At 39.7% G+C, this 16,567-nt stretch overlaps 1 protein-coding gene and 1 non-coding gene across 3 annotated transcripts in view; both read left to right on the plus strand.

The window, feature by feature from the left end:
* The window catches only part of LOC105475930 (WAS/WASL interacting protein family member 3), a 110,206-nt gene extending 95,203 nt beyond the window's left edge, over positions 1-15,003 (plus strand). For both annotated transcript variants that reach the window (XM_071094989.1, XM_024790862.2), the window contains exons 8-9: positions 2,180-2,256; positions 12,430-15,003. In XM_071094989.1, coding sequence (XP_070951090.1) covers positions 2,180-2,256; positions 12,430-12,453 — 101 coding nt within the window. In that variant the 3' untranslated portion in view covers positions 12,454-15,003. The remainder of the gene's footprint in view (positions 1-2,179; positions 2,257-12,429) is intronic.
* LOC112425575 (small nucleolar RNA U13) lies at positions 10,458-10,561 on the plus strand. Its single transcript, XR_003016694.1, has one exon. It is a non-coding gene; the product is annotated as a small nucleolar RNA U13 (small nucleolar RNA).
* Positions 15,004-16,567: the final 1,564 nt, after the last annotated feature.

The following is a 16,567-nucleotide window of genomic DNA, read 5'->3' on the forward strand; positions in this document are numbered from 1 at the left end:
TTGATTAATGTGTTACAAGTTTTAGAGACCCTTCATCATGATAGTCCAATTTAAAAAATTGTACCTTACCTTAAAAGGTTTTTATAATGACTTATATATTATATATGTTGTAGAAAAGTTGAAAAAATGTTTCTTAAGAGAGTTTTTTGACCAGGCATGGTGGTTCATGCCTATAATCCCAGCACTTTGGGAGGCCAAGGTGGGAGGATCACTTGAGCCCAGTACGAGACAAGCCTGGCAAGCATGGTGAAACTTTGTCTCTACTAAAAATATTAAAAAAAAATTAGCCAGGCATGGTGGCAAGTGCCTGTAGTCCTAGCTACTCAGGAGGCTGAGGAATCAGAATTGCTTGAACCTGGGAGGCGGAGGTTGCAGTGAGTTGAGATAGCACCACTGCACTCCAGGCTTTGGCAAGACTGTCTCAAAAAAAAAAAAAGAGAGAGAGAGGTTTTTTTTTTAAAATGGTGATTCTACCACTTAGAAGGAAACATTTCAGAATATTATTGTGTATTTCTCAATGGATTTTAAAAATAGTTACCATTCTATTTACACAAATTCATTTCTCCAAAATGAGTCTTTGTAAATATTCAGTTTCCTGCAGGGTGCAGTAGCTCGTGCCTGTAATCCCAGAACTTTAGGAGGCAAAGGCGGGAGGATCACTCGAGTCCAGAAGTTTGAGACCAGCCTGGGAAACATAGTGAGACCTTGTCTCTACAAAAAATTTTAAAAGTGGCCGGGCGCGGTGGCTCAAGCCTGTAATCCCAGCACTTTGGGAGGCCGAGACGGGCGGATCACGAGGTCAGGAGATCGAGACCATCCTGGCGAACACGGTGAAACCCCGTCTCTACTAAAAAAATACAAAAAACTAGCCGGGCGAGGTGGCGGGCGCCTGTAGTCCCAGCTACACAGGAGGCTGAGGCAGGAGAATGGCGTGAACCCGGGAGGCGCAGCTTGCAGTGAGCTGAGATCCGGCCACTGCGCTCCAGCCCCGGCGACAGAGCGAGACTCCGTCTCAAAAAAAAAAAAAAAAAAAAATTTAAAAGCTGAGTGTGGTGATGCACACCTGTGATCCCAACTACACAGGAGGCTGAGGTGGAAGGATCACTTGAGTCCGGAAGGTTGAGGCTGCAGTGAGTCATGATCATATCACTGCATTCCATCCTGGGAGACAGAGGGAGACCTTGTCTCAAAAATAAAATAAAATGAAAAATAAAATAATAAAAAAACAGGTGCTTAGTACTCCATCGTGTAATACTGAACCCTACATTACCTAAAATCCTGTGTTGAACACAGGTCATTAATTGTTCACTATTATAAATAATCTATAATGAACATTCATGCTTTTCAGGTTGCTTTTTAAGTAGCACAGCAATCTGGATTGTCCTGGAGACTTTGGGACATGATTATTTAATGCCTAGTTCATGACAGAAACAGAATAGATAGGTGTCCTACCAGTGCAGCAGAGGAAACACCATTTGGAGTAACCAATTGAAGGGAGAGTTCTGGAACACCTAGGAATGGGGATTTAAACTTGGGTAGACCAACCAAAACATGTATCTGTATATATACAGATGTATGTATGGAAATACCAAAAAGAAACAAAAATTGAAGAGATAAGCACCAAGATTTTAGCCATGGTGACTCTGGGATAGAAAATTGGGACTGGGGGAGGAACAAGAAGAGAAGAGGAACTTTGGGGGTTTTTTTCCATTATCTTCTTTACTATTTGAATTCTTAACTATAAGAATATATTCATATGTAACTTGTGTAATACTTAAGCACAATACACTTGAGAGAATGATTTGAATCCTCATGGATGGGAGGCCTGATTTTATGTCAGCAGTTACTCACCTTTTACTTTTTTATCCAGCCCTAGTATTGCTGGGCACATTGTGGATAATGGATGAGCATCCCTGGAGATGGTATATTTTGGTAAAGAAGTTCTAACATGCATTTAGACGATGGGCCTTAATAATTTGTTCTCTTCTCAGTGTATTAGACATGACTCTTCTGCATCCATCGTCTTTGACGTAGAAGATGGTAGTGGTGGAAACAGTCTAGGGCCAGGATCCTGAAGGTTTCATTGCTTTAGGTGCTGGTTTAGAGAAAGTTTCTCTGTGAAGCATGCACACCCAGTCCCTGGGCCAATAGATAATGAGATTGTTCTTTTTTCCTTCAGGCCGGACACCTGGTCCCTGGCTCCAAGCAGAGGCAGTCGGGCAGAGCTCTGATGACATCAAAGGCAGAAATTCTCAGGTAACAGAAGACTCATGTCTCTGAATGTAAAACCAGGAATTATCCTTAGGGGGCACAGAAATGGTAAGGGTATGCTTTCTCCTTAACAGTTTTATATTTTTCCTCAGACTCCTTTTCCTCAGGGAAAGCCATTTGGTGGACCTTTGTTCCAAGCTAGAATGAAACACTCACCATTTCAAAGTCTGAAGTGTGACAAAAGGCAGGGCTTCCCTGGAATCACCACTACATACAGAAGCAAGTTTAGCAACTCTGACATTCTGCAACAATCATGCCAATCACTTCTCATTCTTCCTCAGTTATGATGGCCTGTGAGAAAAACTGAATAACATGTATAAAATATAATTCAGCATTCTCTCTCATCTATGGAATACATAGTTTCTTTTAGCACACTTGGAGTTTTTTTTCCCCCACCAATGTTATAATTGATTTTGGCCAAATTTAGTCACAATTCAAGTACTAGTACCTACAAGAAATGAACAGAACTAGAAGGGAAGCCAGACAGCTGCTTTTGTGATAAGACAGTCCTTGAAGAAACACCTTTAGTCTCACCCAGGGCATCTTAAACAGAAATATTTCCTAACCTGGACACGACGTCTCCCTGCACATCTTTAAAAGTCCTTTGTTTCTTTGAAAACATGTATTCAGTCGAACAATAGTCTCCCCATTTCCGAATCATATGTGACAGACTACAGAGTCACTTGCAGTTAAACCAGGCAATTCTGCAGCTGTGTGGAACATCAAGGAAAGTGACCTGAGAAGGAAGAGGCTAGGTTCCTGGAAGCTAGGATGAGTTCCTCAGAGGAAAAAGTACATCCTCTAGCAGATAACTATTACCCTTTTCTAACCACAGATGATGTAAGAATTGCAGTAACGATTCTCAGATAATCACAGGTTCAAAACTGTGCATATGATTGTAGTTAAGGAAGAAGTATATATACATAGGAAAAAAGACAGGAAGAATATACACAATATTGTTAACAGGTAGAGAGCATTCTGAGAAGATGGCAGAGGAGAAAGCACCAGGAATCTGTGGACAACAATTGCATTGGCAGAATCTGTCTGATGTAATTTGTCTCATGTATTTTGGAACTCTAGGATTCATTAAAGGCTTGCAACTTCCAGGTGAAAGCTTGGACAGTAAATTGTGCTCTTAGTACAATAGTAACTACTCATCCTCCACCCCCCAGCCCATGGCAGGCAACTGGGCACGTGTTCCTGGAGCCGCTTGCACACAGCTTGCGGAGCCAAGGTGGGCACAAAAAAAACCCCTGTCCTCCAGATACTGGGGAGTCTGTTCTCTGATTGCTTATTGCTGCTTCTGATCACAGAGGTACAAATAAAGAGATGGGCAGCCATTGTTGCACCTCCTCTTATTGTTGTACCTCCTCTTATTGTTGTAAATCCCTTTCCCTCTGGCTGAAGTGGCCTCCTGGGGATTTCAAGGGCTGGTGACCATTTTGTTCCTCCTGTCCTTTCTCTTTTTTTTCCCATTTGGGAGCCAAACATTAAAGATGAACATTCAAAGGCTACTACATATATAATGAAAATTAGAAAGTGACCACATATGCCCAAGGAAAGGCATGAGCTCAGAAAAGACCAAGAAGACCTTAAGATTACACCTCAGGCTGATTCTTAGCACAGAGACAGCCTACAACAATCAAAAAAATAAAACGAACAAAAACAATAAGAAAAACCAGCAAACCCTGGGGGAGAGAGAGAATTGATATCTAGAGTTACTACATTATTAGATTAAAATGTAGAGTTTTCAACAACAACAAAAATCACATCATACAAAGAAACAGGAGAGTATGGCCCATTCAAAGGAAAAAAAAATACATCAATAGAGACTGCTCTTAAAAAAGACCTGAGGGGAGATCTACTAGACAAAGACTTTAAAACAACTGTCTTAAAGATGCTCAAAGAACTAAAGGAAAATGTGGAGAAAGTAAAGAAAATGATGTATGAACAAAATGGAAGTATCAATAAAGAGGAAAAAAACATTCTAGAGCTGAAAAATACAACAAATGAAATGGAAAGTTTACTAGAGGGAGTAAAAGGCAGACTTGAGCAGGCAGATGAAAGAATCAACAAACTTGAAGATAGGACAACTGAAATTATTGAGTCAGAAGAACATAAAGGAAAAAGAATTAAACGTGAACAAAGCCTAAGAGACCTGCAGGAGACCATCAAGCAGACTAACACACTTATTGTGGGAGTTCTAGAAGGAGAAAGGAAAGTGAAAGGGTAAAAAAGACTCTCTGAAGAAATAATAGATCAAAACTCCCCAAATCTCTTGAAAGGCATGAATATAAACATCCAAGATGCTCAGTAAAGTAAGATGAACTAAAAAGCCACACCAAAGAAACACCATAATCAAATTTTCAAAAGGCAAAGAGAAAATCTTGAAAGCAGCAAGAGAGAAGTGACTCCTCACATACAAGGGATCCTCAGTAAGACTGTCAGTAAATTTATCATCTGAACTTTGAAGGCCAGAAAGTAGTGAGCCCATATAGTCCAAATGCTAAAAGAAAAAAACTGTCAAGCAATAATTTTGTATCTGGCAAAACCATTCTTAAAAAGTGAGGGAGAAATTAAGATATTCACAGATAAACAAAAGCTGAGGGAGTTTGTTACCACTAGACCTGCCTTGCAAGAATACACAAGGGAGTCCTAAAGGCTCAAATGAAAGGACATGAGACAGTAACTTGAAGCTGTAGGAAGAAACAATGACCTCACTAAAGATAACTATATGGCCAAGTATAAAAGCTAATATTATTGTAACAACAGTTTGTAACTATACTTTTTTGTTTTCTACATGATTTAAAGATAAAACATTTTTAAATTTTTTAGTTTAAAAGCTAGTGTTATTGTAACTTTGGTTTGTAACTATATATTTAGGGTTATACATAATTTAAGAGACTAGTGTATTTAAAAGACTTATTAATTTATGTTTTGGGGCACACAATATATAAAGATGTAATTTGTTCACATCAACAACTAAAAGGAGTGGTGACGGAGCTGTAAAGAAGCAGGTATTTTGTATGTTATTGAATCTAAGCTACTATAAAATCAAATTATAGTGTTATAACTTTAGGATGTTAAGTGTAATTCCTATGGGCTATGGCCTGAAAGTTTGTGTCCCTCAAAATTCATATGCCAAAACCTAAACCCTAATGTGACAGTATTAAAAGGTTGGGCCTTTGGGGAGATGATAAATCATCAGGGCAGAGCCCTCATGAATGAGATTAGTGCCCTTATAAAATAGGCTTAAGGGAGCTTGTTCATCCCTTTCACCATGTGAAGTTGTAGTTTGAAGGCACCATGTATGAAGCAGACAGCGAGCCCTCACAAGACACCATATCTGCTGGTGCCTTGATCTTGGACTTCCCAGCCTCTACAAATTTAAGAAATAAATTTCTGCTGTTTTCATAAATTACTCAGTGTTATAGCAGCCTGAAAAGACTAAGACACCATGGTAACAACACAGAAAATAGCTATAGAATATATACAAGAGGAAATGAGAAACAAATTTAAACATGTCACTACAAAAAAAGTCAACTAAACAGAAAAGAAAGAGTATGAGGTACAAAAAAACTATATAGAAAACAAGTAGCAAAATGACAGAGTAAATCCCTCCTTGTCAGTAATTGCTTCAAATGTAAATGGATTAAACTTTCCAATCAAAAGATAGAGATTGGCAGAATGCATTTTTAAAAATCTGATCTAGCAGTATGCTGTTTACAAGAGACTCAGTTTAGCTATAAAACACATAGGTTGAAAGTGAAAGGATGGAAAGATATATTCCTACTGTGATCAAAAGAGAGCAGGGGTGGTTCTACTAACATCAGGCAAAATAGATATTAAATGAAAAAGTTTACAAGAAACAGAAAGGACATTATATGTTAATACAAGGTTCAACAGAGCAAGAAGACATAACAATTACAGATATTAGTTCACCTAATAACAGACCATCAAAATGCATGAAACAAAACTGACAGAAATAAAGTGAGAAATAGACCTATAATAATAGTTGAGGAATCAAATATTCTACTCCCAATAATGGGTGAAACAACCAGAGAAGAGATAAGGAAAGAGAGAACACAAAAAAGCTGTATATAACAGACATATACAGTACACTCTACCCAACACAGCAGTATATACGTTCTTCTTAAATGCACCTGAGACATTTGCCAGGAGAGATCATTTGTTAGGTCACAAATTAAGTGTCTTAAATGATTTTAAAAGATAGATATCAGGCCAGGCACAGTGGCTCATGCCTGTAATCCCAGCACTTTGAGAGGCCTAGCGGGGTGGATCACCTGAGGTCAGGAGTACCAGATCAGCCTGGCCAACATGGTGAAACCCTGTCTCTACTAAAATACAAAAAATACCCGGGCATGGTGGCGGGCACCTGTAGTCCCAGCTACTTGGGAGGCTGAGGCAGGAGAATTGCTTGAACCCAGGAGGCAGAGGTTGCAGTGAGCTGAGACTGTGCCATTGCACTCTAGCCTGGGCAACAAGAGTGAAACTCCATCTTAAAAAACAAAAACAAAAGATAGATATCAGACAAAATATCTTTCCTAACACAGTGGAATAAAATTATAAATCTAGAACACAAGTAAAACTGGAAAATACAGAAATTTGTAGAAATTAAACACTACACTCTTAAACAACCAATGGAACAAGGAATAAATCAGAAAGGAAACTATAAAACACCTGGAGATTAATTAAAATGAACATACAACACACCAAAATTTATGGAACACTGAAAGCAGTGTTAAGAGGGAGATTTATAGCTATAAATTGTTACATTAAAAAACAAGACAGTTATCAAATCAGCAACCTAATTTTACAATGTAAAGAACTAGAAAAAGAAGAACAAACCAAACCTAAAGTTGGCAAGAAGGAAGGAAATGAAGAAAATTAGAACAGAGATCAGTGAAATAGAGAATAGAAAAAAATACAGAAAATCAACAAAGCCAAAAGTTGGTTATTGAAAAGATTAACAAAACTGACAAACCTTTAGTTAGATAGACTAAGGAAAAAATAGAGAAGACTCAAATTGCTAAAATCAGAAATGAAAGTGGATATAGTACTACTAATCCAACTGAAATAAAAAGGATTATAAGACAGTGTTATACATAATTTTATGCCAAAAAGTTGGATAACCTAGATATAATGGACACATTTCTAAAAATACAAAACCTACCAAGACCAAATCTCAATGAAATAGAAAGTCTGGCTGGGCATGGTGGCTCACACATGTAATCACAGCACTTTGGGAGGTTAAGGTGGGAGAATTGCTTGAGGCCAGGAGTCTGAGCCAGCCTAGACAACATAGTGAACCCTGTCTCTACAAAAAAAAAAAAAAAAAAAAAAAAAAAAAAAAAATTTAATTAGCCAGACATGGTGGTGCGTGGCTGTAGTCTAGCTACTTGGGAGACTGAGGAGAGAAGATTACTTTAGCCCAGGAGTTTGAGGCTGCAGTGAGCTATGGATTGCACCATTGCACTACAGCCCAGGTGACAGAGTGAGACCCTGTCTCAAAAAAGAAAGAAAGAAAAAGAAAAGAAAAGAAAAAGAAGATAGAGAGTAGAAGGATGGTTACAAACTAGTGGGGGAGTAGAGTTGGGGATGGTTAATTGGTATAAAAAATTAGAAAGAATAAATAAGACCTACTATTTGATAGCACAACAGGTGACTATAGTCAATAATAATTTAACGGTGCAGTTTAAAATAACTCAAAGAGTATAACTGGATTGTCTGTAACACAAAGGATAAATGCTTAAGGGGATGTATACCCCATTTTCCATGATGTGATGATTACTCATTGCATACCTGTATCAAAACATCTCATGTACCCCATAAATATATACACCTACTATGTGCCCACCAAAAAAAAGAAATAGAAAATCTGAATAGACTTATAACTAGTAAGGACATTTAACCATTAATCAAATGTCTCCCAAAAAAGAAAAGCTCTGGACTTCATGGCTTCATTGGTGAATTCTACCAAACGTTCAAGAAACTAACCCAATCCCTCTAAAATAGTTCCAAAAAATTGAAGAGGAGGGAACATTTTTTATCTATTCTATGAGACCAGCATTATCCTAATACCAAAGCCAGACAAAGACACTACAAGAAAACTACAGACCAATATCCCTTATAAACATTGATGCAGAAATTCTCAACAAAATACTAACAAATCAAATCCAGTAGTATATTAAAAGGATTATATACCATGACCAAGTTGGATTTATTCCTGCATGGCAAAGATTATTCAATATATAAAAATCAGTTAATGTAATATATGGCATTAATAGGATGAAGGGAAAAAACACATGATCATCTCAATCGATGCAGAAAAAGCATTTGACAAAATTGAAGACCTTTTCATGATTAAAAACATTCTCAATAAACTAGGAATAGAAGGAAACTCCCTTAGCATAATAAAAGCCATATATGAAGAATCTACAGTGAACATGCTCAATGGTGAAAGACCGAAAGCTTTTGCTTTAAGATCAGGAACAAGGCAAGGATGCCTGCTTTCATCGCTTCTATTCAGCAAAGTACTGGAAGTCTATCCAGAGCAGTTGGGCAACAAAAAAAAAATAAAAGGCATCCAAATTGGAAAGCAAGAAGTAAAATTATCTCTGTTTGCAGATGATATGTTGTTATATGTAGAAAACCCTAAAGATTTCACCAGAAAAAAGCTGTTAGAAATACTCAGCAAAGTAGCAGGATATGAAGTCAATATACAAAAATACGGTTGTATTTCTACATACTAACAATGAGCAATCTGAAAAGAAAATTACAGGAACAATTCCATTTATAATAGCATAGAAAAGAATGAAATACTTAGCAGTTAACCAAAGAGGTGAAAGACTTGTATAATGAAAACTATAAAACACGGCTGAAATAAATTAAATAAGACATAAATAAATGCAAACACATCCCATGTTCATGGGTTAGAAGACTTAATATTGTTAAGATGTCAATATTACCCAAAGCAATCTACAGATTCAGTATAAACCCTACCAAAATCTCAATGACATTGTCTTCAGAAATAGAAAAACCCAGAATCCTAAAAGAAGAATCCTAAAATTCATATGGAATCTCAAGGAACTCCTTGAGATAGCCACAACAATCTTGAAAAAGAAGAAGAATCTAGGGGACTCATACTTCCTATTTCAAAACTATAATAATTGAAACAGTGTGGTACTGGTGTAAAGACAGACATATAGACCAATGGGATAGAATAAAAAGCAATAAATAAATAGAATAAAAAGAAATAAACCCTTAAAATCATGGTCAAATGATTTTAACAAGCATGCCAAGACCATTCAATAGGAAAAGGGTAGTATTTTCAACAAATGATGCTAGGAACACTGGACATCCCCATGTAGAAGAATGAAGTTGGACCCCTACTAATACCATATGCAAAAATTTACTCAAAATGAATCAAAGACCTAAATGTAGGACACGAAACTGTAAAACTCTTAGGAGGAAACACAGGGCAAAAGCTTCATGACATTAGATTTGACAGTGATTTCTTGGATATGACACTAAAGGCATAGGCAACAGAAGAAAAAATAAGCAAACTGGACTTCGTGAAAATCTTTAAAATTTGCATATCAAAGACAATATAAAAAAGAAAAGGCAACCCACAGAATGGGAGGAGATATTTGCATATCATATATCTGATAAGAGATTAATATCCATAATATGTAGAGAACTTATGAAACTCAACAACAAGAAAACAAATAACCTAATTTAAAAATGAGCAATGGACTTGAATAGACATTTCTCCGAAGAAGATAAACAAATGGCCAATGAGCATAGGAAAAGTTGCTCAGCATCACTAATCATTAGAGAAATACAAATCAAAATTACAATGAGACAACACCTCATACACATCAAGATGTCTGCTATCAAAACAAAACAAAATTACAAGTGGTGGCAAAGATGTGGAGAAAATGGAACCCTTATGCACTGTTGGTGAGAATGTGAAATGGTACAGCTGCTGTGGAAAACAGTATGGCAGTTCCTCAAAAAATAAAAAACAGAATTACCATATGATCTGGCACTTCCACTTCTGGGTATATACCCAAAAGAATCTAAAGCAGAGCCTGGAAGAGGTATTTGTACACCCATGTTCATAGCAGCATTATTTACAGTAGCTAAAATGTAGAAGCAGCTTGATCCTTTTGTAGTTCATGAGCGCGATGATTGGGTATTCATGTGCATATGTGAGATGTGCCACCTCTGAACCTTGTTACAACCTTGGCACATTACCCATCTGACCTGAACTTGGAAAAGTAAAATAAAATAAATAAAATATAGAAGCAACTCAAGTATCATAGATAAATGAATGGATAAACAAAATGTGATATACACATGTACAGTGGAATATTATCCAGCTTAAAAAGTAGGAAGTTCTAAAATATGCTTCAATATGGATGAACTTTGAGAACATTATTCTAAGTGAAATAAGCCACTCACAAAAGACAAACACTATATGCTTCCATTTACATAAGTACTTACGGTAGTACAGACAGAAAGTAGACTGGTGCTTGCCAGAGATTAGAGGGAAAAAGAAAATTGAGAGGTATTGTTTAATGGGTACAGAGTCTCAGTTTTACAAGATGAAAAGAGTTAAACAAAAGTGGGTACTGATGATTGGTTGCGCAACATTATGAATGTATTTAATACTCCTAAATTAGACACTTAAAAATGATTACTAGTCAGCTGGGTGTGGTGGCTCATGCTTGTAATCCTAGCACTTTGGGAGGCCAAGGCAGTTGGATCACCTGAGATTGGGAGTTCGAGACCAGCCTGACCAACATGGAGAAACCCCATCTCTACTAAAAATACAAAATTAGCCAGGCATGGTGGCACATGCCTGTAATATCAGCTACCTGGGAGGCTGAGGCAGGAGAATTGCTTGAACCCATGGGCAGAGGTTGCAGTGAGCCGAGATCATACCATTGCATTCCAGCCTGGGCAACAAGAGTGAAACTCTGTCCCCCCCCCCCAAAAAAAAGTTACTAGTGTAAATTTTATGTTATTTATATTTTACCACAATAAAAATGGAGAAAAAACGTTAATAGGCATTCACTCTGGAAGACTATGGCTGATTTCTACTTTCTTCTTTTTGTATTTGTGCAATTTCCAAGTTTTCTACAATGATTATACTATTCCCGTCATCAGGAAAATATAGTAATAATCATAATCATGTTCCTTCATATTTGTATGGCTCTTTACATTTTTCAGTTAGCTTGCATAAGTTATATCATCTAGTCCTTTAAATAACCCTGTGATGGAAGCTGGAGAGATACCTTTAATGCCATTTTTATAGAAAACTGCTCTAGAAATTTGAACTTGCCCATGTCACAATGCCCAGACCTTCTGACCTCTTGTCCAGTGCTTCTTCCATAAGGCCTCACTGCTTTTCCTGGCATGTTAGAATCTCCAGGGACAAGAATCCTCCTCACTACCAATGTGTCAGACATTGTGCAGGATCTGGTTCCCAGCTTCATGGCAGGCGTGCACCCAGATCACCTGAGTCTGGTGGTTTTGATCTCCGCCTGCCAGTCTAGTCAAGGTGGATTGTAATGTCTCCTTTGGGCGTTCCACAGTCAAAAAGATCCTTATATCTCACTGGATACCATCTTAATTCATTTTCATTGCAGTGAGACACAAAACAATCACCCAGAGAAATCACTGGGTTCTAGACATTGCAAACAATACCCCAGGGACTGCTCTTTTGCATGGATAGAGTGGTCAGTGCATGGGTGGGAGCCCTGGGCTGGAAGTCTGAATGCCTAAATCTGTTTCTTGCTTTTCCACTGCCTTGACTTGGGATCTTCAGCACGTTTTTTTATTTCCCTGAGCTTTCTGTCAAGTGAATTGCTGATGATCGGTTCTATAAATGCTTATAAGACAGTATTAGGTCCTCACATACCATCAACTACATATCCCATTTCATCACATTTCCACCCACAGCCCCTTGGGTAAAAAGCAGCTCTTTGCATAAGCATCTCCCCAAACTTGACAGCCTTGCATGAATGAGAAGCTGCGGTGCCCAGCCTGTTTGGGGGAGGTGGAGGAGGAGGGCTTTCATGTGCAAGAGTCTTCTAACTCCACCTGGTAATGTTCTGTATGTTTCCACAGTTATCTCTGAAGACTCTTCGGTGAGAAGACAGATGAAGCCAAGGTCCTGGGGTTCCAGGTTGCAGAACATGTCAGACCCCGCCCACTCCATGCTCAAGCTGTAATTCAGTTGGCATACAGGCTTGGAATTGAGAATTTATTTATTGTAAATATGTGGTTTGCACGGGCTTTAAAGCAGTATTTTAATGGACTTTTATTTCAGTAATATTTTTTAAAACACCCCTCATTTTTCCGTTTTTTACACTGCATCTTGGCATTTGTCTGTCAGCTCAGATAGAGCCCTGTCCCTCCACCTAGTGCCCACTCCATGACTGTGAATACGCTTGCAGGCTGGCCCTTCCTAGATTCTGAACCGTTTGTAGAGAGTCCTTCGTTTGCAGGTAGCCCCAAAGTTATAAATATCCACAACGGCTTCTTATTGGCATGATTTTATATTCTCATCACACTAACTGCAAAATCAAACCAAACAATGCCTTATCAATAACGCAGCTCAGAGGAAATAGTGTGTTCCCCACACCCAGACAGTGCCGCGCAGCCTCCAGGGAACGAGATGCCATGTCTCGCTTTCATTTTGCAGTACAGGGATTTTTTTTTTTCTGCTTAATGTAAATATATCACAAAGTAAAGGCAAGAGTGGGCTTGGCCCCTCAGATGCCGACCACAGGGCCCCTTTTGTAACTGAATAATCCTCCAAGTAGCCAATGCTCCTACTGTTTACAGTGTCCCTAGTGCCCAAGTCTCCGTCACTTTCCTTCTGTTCCCTCCAAGTTCCCAGTCCCATCCTGGTAGCCAGCTTTACGAGATTTTGCTATTTCTTCCCTGCAGATTAAAAACATACACAACTCATCATTATGCTAAACTACCCATTGTATCTCAGAGGTCTCCCCTTCTGCCCTGGCTTCAAGTGTGGACTTCATGGAAAATATGACATGAAAAAGTGTAGAATGAAACATCGTGTGAAATACCTGCCACAAATACCTGGTGCCTCACCGCCCCCTTCTTAGGACCCTTGGAGCCACCCATCGGGCAAAACCTAGCTCCCTTCTGAGCTAAAGGAGAACCCTGCCTGACAACTCCACATTCATCCCCTTGTGGTGAGCACCTGTCCGTGGGGAGATGTGTGCAAGCTCAGCCACTCTGAATATGGAAAAGGGCAGGCCGGGCTGGGCCTGCTCTTCACTCCCTCTTCTTGATCCTGCAGGGAGGGGAAGTGTGTTTTTGCTTGCTGCCTGATCCCTGATGTTCCCCATCCTTGGTCGGGGAAGACTGTGACAGAGGAAGGAGAAAAAATAGAAGGAAACAGACTGATCCCTGGGCTGTGCTCAAAATAGCTGCCCTTTAAAGGAAATCAGGCAGGGAGGGGAGGGAAGCCAGTGAAAAAGAAATTTGCTTTGCAACACCCCACACACACATTCACCCCCGAAGGATATCGTGTCCAGACCAAGCCATCCAGAAAGGCAGCTGGTCAGGAGGGTGTGGGCAAACATGACTGCACCTGCCTCACTGTTGTCTGGAGTAAAGACCCGGGTGGTGTCCTGCCGCAGTGCTGTGCTTTCTCATTCCAGATGGAAGCAAGTGAGCCAGGGTCAAATTCCCGTCTCTGGGGGAATGAATCAAGCCAAAACTGTAACAGCTAAATCAATAGAAAAGAAGTTTTTGCAGGTCATCAGCTCTGGGCATAACTAATTTGTTTTATTGGTTCTGGAAGATTTCCAAAAAGCCAGAATGTATTATTATAACATTGTCCACTCCACCGCCCTCACAGTTGTATAAAATAATTATAAAAGTTTTAATGATCCCGATTAAGAAGACCCTAAACAAAGGCAATTCCACCTTCAGAGTAGACTGCCTGCCCTAATGAGGTGTTTAGGCATTCGTGTCCCCTGTGGCTGGGATGGAAAATAAAATAACACTATTTAAGGACAGAGGGGGCCGGGAGCAGCGGCTCACGCATGTAATCCCAGCACTTTGGGAGGCCGAGGTGGGTGGATTACTTGAGGTCAGGAGTTCAAGGCCAGCCTGGCCAACATGGTGAAACCCTGTCTCTACTCAAATACAAAAAATTAGCTGGGCATGGTGGCTCACACCTGTAATCCCAGCAATTTGGGAGGCTCAGGCACAAGAATCACTTGAACCCTGGAGGCGGAGGTTGCAGTGAGCTGAGATGGTGCTACTGCACTCCAGCCTGGGCAACAGAGCGAGACCCTAATTCAAAAAAAAAAAAAAAAAGGACAGAGGGGAGGAAGGAGCAGAAACCAAAAATGGCAATTAGGGAGAAATCTCAGGAATGTGGCATCCCATCTCCCCTTGAGACCTATCACTGAATTCACAACCCTTGGAGCTCATGCTGGTGCACTGAGTTCCTTTGGCGGTGTAAAGGTTTAACCCCTTGACTGTAAACTCATACTTAGAGACATCTGAGTCATACAGTCCCCGCCATTGTCATATATTCTCACTGACACTGCAGTCTGTGACTCCTCCAATGTTTCACCTGTATTTTATTTTTATTGATGTCTCCTTCTGCAGATTAATTTCTTTGTACTTAATAAACTTTAGTAAGTGGAAATGCTTCCAGTCGTTTCCTTGTTAAAACCCATCAACGTTCACCAATATTAATCTAAACCAGACATTTTTAAGGACCAGGAGAAGTTGAAGTTCTAAGGATGACAGGAAAAAAATAGATATTTATATGGATATAGTGCTTGCTGTAACATACTGTGTTAGATAACAGGGCCTGCCTTTCTTTCTTGAGCTAACTAGCCTAACTGGTATTTGGAAAAACCAAGCAAGAAAAAAAAAAATTTCTCAGGTGCATTTTTTAAAAAGTAGGTAACACTATATTCAGTTTGATTAACATAGAATGGGCGGAGTATTGCTTATAAATTCTGCTAAATTGTGTTGAAATAGAACAACCTTCACCCTAGGTGCACTTAGCCCCACTCCCACCTCAGCAAACCCCTCAAAAAAGCCTCCTGTAGGAACAGAATTGTCTTGAATCCCCCCATAGCATTTTAAGGTGGACCTTTGGGAACAGGGTTCAGGGGAGGTGAGATTTATCTGCTAGGCAAGCTATCTCAGAGATAGTGCTTGGAGGGCAAACCAGGATATGAATCTCCGTTTTGCCTCTTACATGTTGCCTCTTACAGTCTGTGCCTCAGCTTCCTCTTTTGTCAAAAGGGAACATAAATATGTATCCGAGTGTATACTGGTGAAGATTCAATGATGTAATACACATGGGCAAGCCCAGCCCTTGGATCACAACGGAGCCAGTGACTGCACACCCTGCACCCCGGGGAGCAGTCAGTTTGCTGATTCCGTGCTTGGGCACAAACAGGGCTCTGCTGGCTGCATCCCAGGCACTCCATTCAGTATTTGCTGAGCTGCTCAGACCACACTTCACTAACTCTGCTGCTGGATAACAATGAGAGAGCAGTCATTAAAATTCATAGATGTTCCTGAAATAAATCTCATCTAGAAACTAATTTCAAAGCTGGTTACTACACACTTTGCATCAGAATTAGTTAAGGGGCCGTTTTATTGCTCTTATTGCTGGAGGTACAGATTAGCTCTTTCGTGGCCAAAAGGGCCGGTCTGAGTGGGGAAGAAAAAGTAAGGGCCGAAGACAATCTACAAAGTGGATGATGAACTTCAAAGTCACATTGAGTGTGGCAGTGGTGAAGTAGCTAGAAGTATAAGCGCCTTTTATGGAGTTAAGTGTGGGAGACATGGTTCCTAGAGAGGGAGCAAGTTAATGGGAAGGGCTGTGGACTCCAGAAGCAAGTTCCAAATTCTCAGACGGTGCCCCGGGAGGCTTCAGCATCCTCCATCCACCCATTCTGTTATGGGTTGAATTGTGTCCCCACAAAATCAATATGTTGAAGTCCTAAGCCCCAGTACCTCAGAATGTGACCTTATTTAGAAATAGGCCCATTGCAGATTCCGTTAGTTAAGATGAGGTCATACTGGATCAGCGTGGGCCCCTGATGCAATATGACTGGTGTCCTTATAAAATGAAGAAATTGGACACAGACATAGACACAGGGAGAACGCCACATGAAGATGAAGGCAGAGATAATCAGGATGCTGCTTCTATAGGCCCCAAAATGCTGAAGATTGCCAGCAAGCCACCAGAAGGTGG

Source organism: Macaca nemestrina, chromosome 4 (assembly GCF_043159975.1).
Source record: "Macaca nemestrina isolate mMacNem1 chromosome 4, mMacNem.hap1, whole genome shotgun sequence".
Lineage (NCBI taxonomy): Eukaryota > Metazoa > Chordata > Mammalia > Primates > Cercopithecidae > Macaca > Macaca nemestrina.